The 11,362-nt window shown below is 36.1% G+C and overlaps 1 protein-coding gene across 1 annotated transcript; it reads left to right on the top strand.

The window, feature by feature from the left end:
* Nucleotides 1-217: 217 nt before the first annotated feature.
* Nucleotides 218-3,260, top strand: LOC110850494 (TRPM8 channel-associated factor homolog). The gene is made up of 3 exons (XM_035852445.1): nucleotides 218-228; nucleotides 1,377-1,735; nucleotides 2,655-3,260. The coding sequence occupies exons 1-3, from the start codon at nucleotides 218-220 to the stop codon at nucleotides 3,092-3,094; spliced, it is 810 nt and encodes a 269-aa protein (XP_035708338.1). The 3' UTR covers nucleotides 3,095-3,260.
* The last annotated feature ends 8,102 nt before the right edge of the window (nucleotides 3,261-11,362 follow it).

The raw sequence follows: 11,362 nt of genomic DNA, 5'->3' as shown, positions 1-11,362 counted from the left end.
AGCTGGATTCCCTAATGCCATATTTTGTCCTATGATTTTATGCTACACCGTGTCCAACAAACGAGTACATCACTACTATTTGCTCGAGTAATTCCAAAGACACCGTGCAAACATACAAAAACCGACAGCATGGAGTAGGAAGGCCTGTACAGGCCATTTTTCTTCTAAGGTATTTCTACAATATTTCTTAACGGTGACCTTGGAATTAATCACGAAAATGGCAGTGATGTATGTATGTATCGGTGGGGTGACTATCCTGCCATAGTTAGACCGAACCGTCAGCTGCGCAAGCACTAAGGACTTATTGCAGCCTCCCCGTATACACCGCTTTATTGTGCTGAGTTATGACTCCCACGACTTACAGATCAAACTTGACCTGCAAACCGCCCTGATCTGATTATAAATTGAATTAGATCGGGCAGAGTCACAATTTGCTCTGGCGGCACATCGTGCCTCCAAATAGTTCTAACCTTAGGGCACAGTACTTGTCACAGGATCCAAGAAAATGAAATACCGTCTCAGGGCCTCGGCCGCACAGGCACGTGGCCTCATCAACTAATCCCATTATTCCAAGATAGCTATTTAAAGTAGAATGCCCGGTTAAGGTTTGTATTACTGATCGCAGATTATTCCAATTTGAGGTTAAAAGCTTACTGCTAAGCCCCGGTGTAGGGGTAGATAGAAAAGCCTTAGAAGTTAAACAACCCTTGCTGCTTTCGGCTGTAGTAGTGATGTACAGGGTAAGGAAAACCACGGGGTTTTGCTATTAAAATCCCATACCCACGGGTTTCACCTGGGTTTTGCGGGTAGTCGGGGTTTTGGGGGCAAACTGAGTCAATATCCCATGTATTCAAGATTTCTAAGCAGTGACAAGAATCTAATTTTTCAGTAATTTCGCAAAAAACAGCTTATTGATTGTATTTTAAGAGCTAATTAACTTTTATCATGTATTGTGCCCTTCAATAAATTTAAAAACCCCGACTACCCCGACTACCCGTGGGCATTGCACATATTTGCTACCCCAAAACCCACCAAAACCCGCAAAAAGCCAATACCCCCAAAAACCCTAGGGTAGCATACCCTGGTGATGTACTTGTTTTGTTGGACACGGTTTAGCCTTAAAACCGTTTCGTCATGAACTGTAAAATCCACCGATTTTAAAGATTTACAAAATTATAACGTTTCATCAAATTTTTTGATTTCTCCTAATTTCCCGCTGATTTTAATGGACGCTAAATACTGCCACTGTCTGTCTGTCTGTCTGCTGTCTTTTCCCCCGGTTATTGCCCATTATCTTAGGAAATTAGGTTTAGCACTGGAAGTCCTTATTTCACTTCGATAAATTAACTATTTTTCATATTACTTCTATATTTTAGATATTTTGGTGCTCCATGGTCAGAATTTGTCGGCGAACGTGTGGTACTTTCCGTTCCAGCAGATGTCGCAAGAACTGTAGAAGATCCGTTTGAGCTCCTCGTATTTTGGGACGATGTCATCAATTCTATCTCTGACTTTGCTGGCGTAGTTCGTTCTGAGAATTACCAACGATTCGTGTTCGACGCTGATATTGGGGGAGGCTATATGCATTCCGGATTTCCAATTATGGCACTTCTCGGATCGGCGGGAAATAGCGTCAATTTGACCATTATGCGCCAAAATGTGGGCGACAACTGGGGTTTCTTTCATGAGTTGGGGCACAACCATCAATGGAACGAGTGGACCTTTGAAGGCGGAAGTATGTACACTTGTCAAACAATGCAAGGTTGCTGGCGGCTGCATTCAGATAATTTGTTCAGGAACACAAATAAGCTGACCATTTTGCATTTTTCTGAATGCGCGATTTTAAACGCGTGGCAAAATTTTCAGCCAAAACCTAAGGTTTTCAAGACGCTGAAACTCTTTAAATTTTCGCGCGATTAAAAAAAAATCAAGAACATGTATCCTTAGAATTAGTTTATATAAAATGCAAAAATTCATTTTTAAAAAAATTTGCAAATTCGAATTTTATCCAACGTGTGATTTTATAAATATGTAAACTCCCGACAAAATTCGAATTTGCAAAATTTTGTAAAGATAAATTTTTGCATTGCAGTAGGACTAATTCTAAGCGTGCGTGTTCTTGATTTTTTGAAATCGTGGGAAAATTCAAAAAGTTATAGCGTTTTGAAAACCTTAGATCTTGGCTGATAATGATTTTGACAATTACGCCACGCAGTCAAAATCGAGCATACAAGAAAATGTATTTAAAAATACGGCTATGCTGATTTTGGTTCCTGTATAAATTAACATTTTTCCCATCGAAATCTGAGTGTATCCGCTAACAAGCTTGCTTTGTAAGTTCAAATAAAATTTCAAAGAGTCGATAAAAAGTAAAACCATGTGTAAGGCTGAATTCCTTTTTGCCTGCGTTTTTGCAAGTTATTCGTGCTGTTTTGTTTTCAACCAGACGCCACCTAGCGGCATCACGTGTACATACAGTATGCTATAGTTCCAAATGCAGAAATTTTAAAACTGCCAAAAAAGAACAGTATTTTGACTAAAGCAAACAAAGCACCAGCTCTTTGGCTGTACATATACATGAAACGAATCCATGTAGGCTTTATTTCTGTGGAAATCAACAATTAAAAATGTTTCATGATCCAAAATTTAATCAGCGGAAGTCACCTGCAACATATTCTCGATGTACGTCATGAACCAATTCTTGGGTCACCCCATGCCAGACACTCGTCCCCACATCTTACTGCCTGAAAACCTTCGGAGGTACATAACTCAGTATATCTCCGATGGAATTAACTACCCAAATTTTCAAAGGGACTACGACCGCGGTCTAATTTTCTATTACCAATTGGAACGAATTTTTGGATGGGCCGCTTACAAAGAGGTGTTCCAGAGGTATCGCGACCTTCCGGGGGATGAACTACCAAGGAACGATGATGAGAAGCGTGACACCTGGCTCATTATTTTTTCAACTGTGGTGCAACGCAATATTGCCGAATTGATGAAATCGTGGGGAATTCCGGTCTCTGCCGCGGCAGAGGATCAAGTTGCCCACCTGCCCGATTCCGGGTTTACGATTTACTCCTTGCTGGAGTAACCAAGCTGATATATTAATAAATGGGTGGCCTCAATATTTTTTTCGTGTAAACGACCAATTTTTTTATCCTTATCGGTTTCTCTGATAAGCTCTTAATAAGAATTACACATTTATTTTCCGTATGTGTTTCACCCTGACGCTACCTATTAATTTGAAATTATGTATGTAAGAGACCAGCTCACTGGGGGGGTTTTTTCAATTTATTACTCTTTTGCGTGCCCTCCCTCGAGAATATTGAGTCCCCCAAAGATATATATTTATCTGGCAATAATGTGTAATAAATTGAAATTACACAAATTTACAGTGCCTGTTCAAATATTTTTCCTTCATTCAAAATTCATTCACTTCGAAATTCAATTGCAATTATGCATTAATTATTCATTCATTCCATAAATAATTCGTTCATTCAATCAATCATTCGCCTTATGTATTTAACAGGAAAAAATTGAGTGAATAAAAAACTCATTATTAATTCAATGAATTATTTACTCACTCATTATTCATTTCGTAGTAATTGAGGGGAGTAGGAGTAGGCGAATGATTGAGGCCCAGTTACCATGAAGTCGACTGTTCCTTTGCTTCCTTGTTTGTATCGGACTTCCTCGCTGTCGCAATCGTATATCGCAGTCGTCTAAATTTTTGTGCAATTTGTGCCATTTTTATACAATTTTTGTGCAATTTTGTGCAATTTGTGTGCTCTTCAATGCAACTAAGGTTTCGTAGAAATATCATGATTCACAAGAACAATCTCCGATTAAATCGATGGATGAAATGGATCATCGAAATGTAATCATCGATGGATGATTACGATGAAACTGATCGAAACTGACTGAAATTAGTTATTACCAATTGCTGAAAATTGATTTTTAAAAACTAAAATTAATAGTTCCGAGGATACATGTTTTAGATTTTTTAATTCGTACCAAAATTAAAACAGTTAAGCGATTTGAAAATCTCTAAATTAAGAAAACTTACTTGAAACCCCCGCCACTTGCTCAAAAACGATTATTATCAAAAAAACACGGGTAAAACACAGTACACAGTATTTTTTGTAAAAAATTAAAATTAGTCCCATCAGAATTAGAGCTACACACCTGACGATGATGCCTTGTAAGTGGTAACTTTCTTTAATATCGAACAGAATCCTCGAGCAAATTACGATTGTTATGAATACATACATACATATATTGCTGAAGTCCTTTAGCCCCTCAGGGATAACACAAACATGAACAAATGTAAATGAATGTAAAGCTTTTATAAAATACGAACTTTCTCAATTACATTTCGCTATCGCATGTATGCATATACGTACACAACTTTATTTCTGGAATTATCTGTGTTATTGTTGAAACAGTAATGGGGCGTATAAACTTATACTCATGCAACTCGACACTGCACACCACCCACTATTCTTTTGATTAATTCTCCATCCATACTCGCTCCGTACATCCCGACCATCCACACTGTGAAGTGAGTGCCTGGCCCTCAGTGTCAGCTTGGCAACAATCCAAGATTTTATTTTCACTCGCATTTCATCGAAATTCATAATACATGCTCATAATACGACAACAACAAATTTTCATTCATCAGTTTCAATTTGTTTCACTTATCATCGCCTATCTTAGGGTTATCAACAAATTTTATTTTTAGTCATATTTCATTCAAACTAATAGCATGTGTTCATATTGCGACAACAACAAATTTTCATTCATAAACTTTAATTTTTTTCACTTATCATCGCTCATCTTAGGGTCATCAATAAATTTTATTTTTAGTCATGTTTCAATCAAATTAAAAATGTATAATGTGTTTACAGGGTCGAATAACTGGGTCATGACGTTAACAAATAAGGACCTGGTTTCCACTACGAATCGCTTTTAGCGAAACATCTTCACGTGCAAACAAAATGTTACACTTCGACAACTTTTCGCTAAGGTATCTATCATCCCTATGACCGAAGTAAAAAAAATTTAGGATGTCTTGGACAGTCTTATATGTTGGACGTCAGAACTCGATTTAGTTCACTTGGATTGATTAGTTTTCAACATTTCGAATAATTAATTAACTTGAACTGATGAAAATATTTACATTTGTTTAGATGTTGATAACATCCAATGGCATGGAATTTGCAAAAAAATTTGACGACGTATGGTTTCCGTATAAGTCACCTTATTTTTATCCTGACTGAAAAGTTCAATCGCAATAGAATCGGAATTGCTTAAAGAAAACTATGTGGAACATTCCTACAGCTGGGCCAGCAGGACCTGACAATTCTACCAAATTAAGAGTAGAATTCCCGGAAGACATGAGTATAGATATAATATTGTATCATCATTTGCAAATCATCTGCCAAATTGTCTATTATTTAACTGACATTATTTAATATCGCTTATAGAAACAAGTAAGTTAGCATTAGACGTCCATTATAACGATAATTACTTATTTATGCCCGTAGTTATTTCCGAGCTTACTGATAATGCCATAACGGTTAAAAATGGTTAAAAAAGCAATCTATAATTTATTGCTATTAACTCTTGCCTTCAACAGGCATTATCAGTCTATACGATAAAATTCATCGTTTATTTATTGCAAATCCAAGGTTGTATATTTCCGTCTAAAACCTATTTCGCACAACAGTGCCAACGGTGGTAGCCTATGTATATACTAATGGGAAAAATAATTTTCCTACAAGTATTCACAACTGGAAGCATGTGATATGAGACAAGAATAATAATAAATACAAGATCGTAGTGATGCAAAAATATACAATCTACCCCTTCATATACAGGTACACAGGCTGACAGGCTGATTTCGTATGACATTTACCATTGAGTTAAACTAATCCAAATATTATTAATTCACGATTTTTATCAGAAAATGCTGATATACGATTTTCGCTTCGATTTTCTAGCACATGATACGTACTCATCGGATATTATGGTAGAAATTTTAAAATTAAATGCTTTTTAACAATTTTTTTACCTTGTGATATAAATTTCTAGGGGGAGTCGCAATATTTTAAAAATCTGAGAATTCAAAATTTTCCCTATGGTCCAGGGTTTTGAAAACCGTTTTCGATTTTCGAATCATCCTAAAATTGACTGATCAGTGACAATTTAAATATCAGGAAAAATCATAAAAAAGCGTCTAAAGGTGTTGTACAACTTCGTTATTTCTGAATTGTAAATTTTTGCGGCTTCCTGCTTAACTACGCCGTTCACATTAAGGTGTCCATCCGGATAACAGTAGTAATTTATCTGGTTTTTGAACCAATCCGTAATTGTTTGTTTTGGGTTTGCAAAATATTCGAGTGCAGGATCGTAATGATCAAGTTGAATTCCATCAATTAAATAATATAAAAATTTTATACATACGTTTTCAACGCTTGACAGCCATTTCTGTGATAACAATCTTCATTTTAATATTTGCTCAGCTTCTTTTTTTACTTTTTGCAGTGCAGCGTAAAGTACACTTTCACCCAAAATAATCGGTGCACTCTCCACAGAGTATCCGTACGATAGGCAGGTCTGGACTCTCTAAAAACATACGAACGCTTACATTCAACAGGAATACACCGTAATGTTCTATAAACTATGGACAAAAGTTTTTCAGGACTGCACTTTTTCCGAAGCTATAGCATTGGACATATGGGGGAAGATTTCATGGAGCTCTTGGGGCAAGAATCTCCAGCGTAGCGTATACATATGTACATTGCAGGAGATCTGAATAAGATTGTTCAGCTAGATCTGGACTATTGATCAAAAATAAATCGAATTTGGAAACTCGTTCTTTAAAGTTGATGAAAAGTTAGCTTTTGGATAAAAATTTCGACATTTTTTTCAAGTTTTGACGTCTGACATTTGTAGACTATTGCTTTGTAAAATTTGAAATCTTTTCCTTGAGTACTTATTTGTTGTTTCAATTTCTAAGCTGGTCCAATAATCTGTTGTCCTACTGTATATTTAATACGTTTACAACCAAACCCCAACTAATTGAATGCTTTAAAACTTCAAAGGCATAAATGGCACAAAAGCGAAGCATAGGGCTGATTTTTAGAACAACTCTCAGTTTCCATTACACAGTGAATTTGCCTAAAAAGTCCTGAATGGCTCCCCATTTGCTTATGTAACTGTTTTTTTTTACTAATTGTTACTAATTGAATATTAGAATACATATTAATAGTATAAAAAGTTTGAAAACCTTTGGCAAAAGCTTGTGAATTTGCCGTGTGAAGTTTTTTCCTGTACAAAAGCTCATATCTGTAACACATCGATTGAATAGCGAGCAATTGTATCTTACAGGGAAATGTTTTTAACAATTTCCTAAAACTTAAAGTTTTAGGCAGTCCATTTAATATAGAGCCACATAAGTAATACAGATATAGAAAAAGTTCAAATTTTTGTTTGAAAAATTTCATGACAAACCCAGGTTTTACTATAAAGTTTTCAAATTTTTAGCATGGAGCTTTTCCATTTTTTCCATTTCCTCCTTGGTTTTTGGTTACCATTGATGAATTTCAAATTGCGCATATTTATGTCTTTAATTGATACGCAACGGAATAAAATTCAGTATGTATGTAACCCGTAGTCAAGTGGCTAATTCAGTAATATGTAAATTCCACCAGAAAACACTGTTTCGGAAGTATGTAGGGTTCAAGAGAATTGCATGACATGGATTTCACGCTATGAGGATTTTCATGCATCCTGTAAGGATGCATGAAAGGATCCTGTGCCTCTCTCCAGAACATGCAAACAAATGTACATGAGCCCATCACGATGATGTGATGCAGAACCTTGAGTTGAGTGGCATACTATTTACTATGTAAGGTATTTACATAAATATGTACATATGACATACAGGTAATTACCTGACTGCAATATTCTCCGGAATGACGCAGCACGACCCAAGTGTATAAATGTTTACCTACATAAATACTTGTCGAAATCTGTCCGATTGAAGATTGACATATGTAAATATCTACGTACGCATGTAGTTGGTAGAAATGGATTACGAGGTATATTCTTCACGGTGCATGAGCTCAGATTTAATTTTAACCTCCAAGGTAGCACTTGGACTTGAATAAATTCTATAAATTACTTCAATTCGTCCAGCCGTTATTAACAAATTTTATTTTACAAGTCGGAATCAGATACACGGTGGGGATTAATAAGAAAAAAATTGGAAAAGTATGGAAAAAAATTTCCAAAAGTAGAAAATGAGCAAGATTTTATAAAAAATCATGGAATTAAAAAAGAGTGAAATCATTTTACACATAGGAGGACGTGATGGAGGCAGAAATAGCAAATACAACGACACAAATTGAGTATTTGGACAATAGATACTTGGGGCAGTCATCGACATATAACTTATAACTTAAAATTATGACTTATAACTTAAATTATAAGTTATAAGTCATAGATACGCCATCTGTCGACGTATACTTATAATTATAAGTTAAGTTATAAGTCATAATTTTAAGTTATAAGTTATATGTCGATGACTGCCCCAAGTATCTATTGTCAAAGGCACCATGATATTATCGATGAAGGTTTTGATGAATCCAATCGTAAGTTGAGTAATAAATACATAAATTTGATCATGGGATTTGTTGGTTGTTTTTTGTAACTTCCATGGATTGTTTGTCTGGAAATTTACTCTTAGCATAAGTAATTTGCAATCAGGGAGTATTAATTACATCTGTAATTAATTAAGTCAAAAATAAAATTTGACCAATTCAATTATGGAAATTTTACGTGACACTTTAAAATTGTTAAAAATTTTAAAAAAAGAAATGAATTAGCATCGGTATGTATATGTACATAGGTTTGACGTAACAACATTTTATCCATAGCGAATTTGGTTTAAAATTCCAACAATATAGCATCGGTATTCATGACACCGATGCTACCTTGTTAATGATACAATGTTAGTGTCTTGCATTTTTCTGACTTTTTAATAATTTCTGATTACGTACAATTGATGTGAAACTACAACTTAATTCGGTTTCCATAAAATAGTTTTAAATTAAATCAAAAGTTGGGAAAATCTATATTATAAGCTGGAAATGTCTGTTGGCAACGGAAGTGAAAGTAAAGAAAGTAAGTTTCGAATGGCGCGAAAATTCAAAATAAAATAAATTCAAAAAATTGAATTGGGGAATAGGTATGGGCATGGTTATTTTGGGGTGGTCATCGTACGGAGATTATCTGGGTGTAGTAGCATGATGGCTGTTATCTGGGGGAGGTTACCTGATGGCTGTTATCTAAGGGAGGTTATCTGGGGGCTGAGGCCGCCAGGCCGGGTGACCTTAGGTGGCTCGGCCGAGCCGAGCCGAGCCGAGCCAGCCAGTTAGGGATTCAGATCCCATATGTATGAGTATTGCTGATACAAGACCTTAGGTGGCTAGGCCGAGCCAGCCAGGCACGTCAGGCGTGTTAATTCTAACTAATTTTTAACACTGAGCACGAATTTGACACTCAATTTGGCCTTCGACGCTCCGGTGACCGTGTGGGGAGGTCAATAATGTCTTAAAGGTCCCACAGGGTTAGTATGTCATGTCTAGCTTTTTTTTAAAAATATTTTCCACTTTCACGTTCGTTGCAAATTTCTTGGACTTACTTCTACAACAGAGAGTTTCAGCTAATGATACAATGAAGTCAAATAAATAAATAAATAAGGATTTAAATAAGTCCCGCCTGGCGGGAGACAGGCTCTTACGCTAGTCATATATAAAATTTAGCTGATTGTGAGACGCATGATGAAATGATTGAATCGATGACCGTCGGTGTACAACCATATGTGGTTGACATGAAAATTCACTTCTTCCAAAAATACAAAATTTCGTTTAGCACAAAAAGTGTTTAGGGAAAGTAAAAAATCTGCAGAAATCAGCATATGTAATGTATTTCTTTGAATTCTTCATACTCAACATCCCAGTATTACCCAATATTACACAATTATTACCCAGTGACAATATATTATGTATGTGCTTGCCACCAAGATTATAAATTTGTTACTGTCACGCAACAAATGGCAAAGAAATTAATTACCGTGCCATAGAAGAGTAACAAATATCACTATCTGCGAACAAATTTGCCTGTCGAGTAATGACCGCGACATCCATACGTATATATTTATTCATACGTCACTAGGAAACAAGGTTTCGCAACTATTAAAAGTTATGCGGTGAAACCGCGGAGAAGAATTTTTTTGTTAACACTTTTTTTTATATATTTGTTAGTATAAATAAAGATAATGGACGCCTCTCCTACTTTCAAGTTTGACTTACTAAATTGTTCAGTTTTTGTATGCTGATCAATAATCTATAAATGTTTTGACCGCCAAATGTATATTAAGGTCAAAAATTAAGATCAGAAATTGACCCCCATTTTTTATTGCAATTTCACACGTTTCAGAGGATTTTCTCAAACTTTTCTCAACTTGCCCCAGAAAATCTCATTGTACCCCGGTCCAAAAATTTATAGATTCTTGATCAGCGTGAAAAACTAAATAATTTAGTATGTCAACCTTCAAAATCGGAAAGGGGGTCCATCATCTTTATTTTTTAGCCCGAACCAGGGCTTATGTAATCATCATGTCTGTCGGTCCGTCCGTCCGTCTGTCCGTCCGTCCGTCCGTCCGTCCGTCTGTCTTTCGATAACTCTCGAATGGGTTGACCGACTGACTTGAAACTTTTACCATATGCATATTGGATAAAGTTAGGAACCGAGTTCGAAGATGGGCGAAATCGGTCCAGTGGTTGACCGGTGGGGGTCACCTAGGTGGGTGGGGTGTTATGCACCAAAATTTCAAAATGGTCGTAGAAAGCTGAAATTTGGCACAGAGCTAGTTAAGGGGTCCTGGTAGACAAGGATGAAATGAAATCGGCCAAATTTTTATCTGGAGGGACCCTGCGGGGTGATCCATACTGATTTTTGAAAATCATCCAATCGAGCTGAACTTTGGTACGGAGGATGTTATTAGCTTCTAATGAAAGAATATAAAGTGAAATTTAAAAATTATTCAACCGAAGGTACCCTATGGGCTGACCCATACCGATTGTTCGCAATCATTTAATCGAACTGAAAATTGGTACAAAGTTTGATAGTAGCTCAATATAAAGGAATATGCAAACAAATGGGAAAAAATTCATCTGGAGGGTCTAGTGGGGGTGACCCCTACCGATTTATAAGCGTTGATTTTTAGAATTTGGTGTCAAGTATTTAAGATTAAGAATTGACGCTAAGTGTAATATAGTAAAAATTATAG

This window comes from Folsomia candida, unplaced genomic scaffold (genome assembly GCF_002217175.1).
Source record: "Folsomia candida strain VU population unplaced genomic scaffold, ASM221717v1 Fcan01_Sc005, whole genome shotgun sequence".
Classification (NCBI taxonomy): Eukaryota; Metazoa; Arthropoda; class Collembola; order Entomobryomorpha; family Isotomidae; genus Folsomia; species Folsomia candida.
This window is presented reverse-complemented; position numbering and strand designations above follow the sequence as displayed.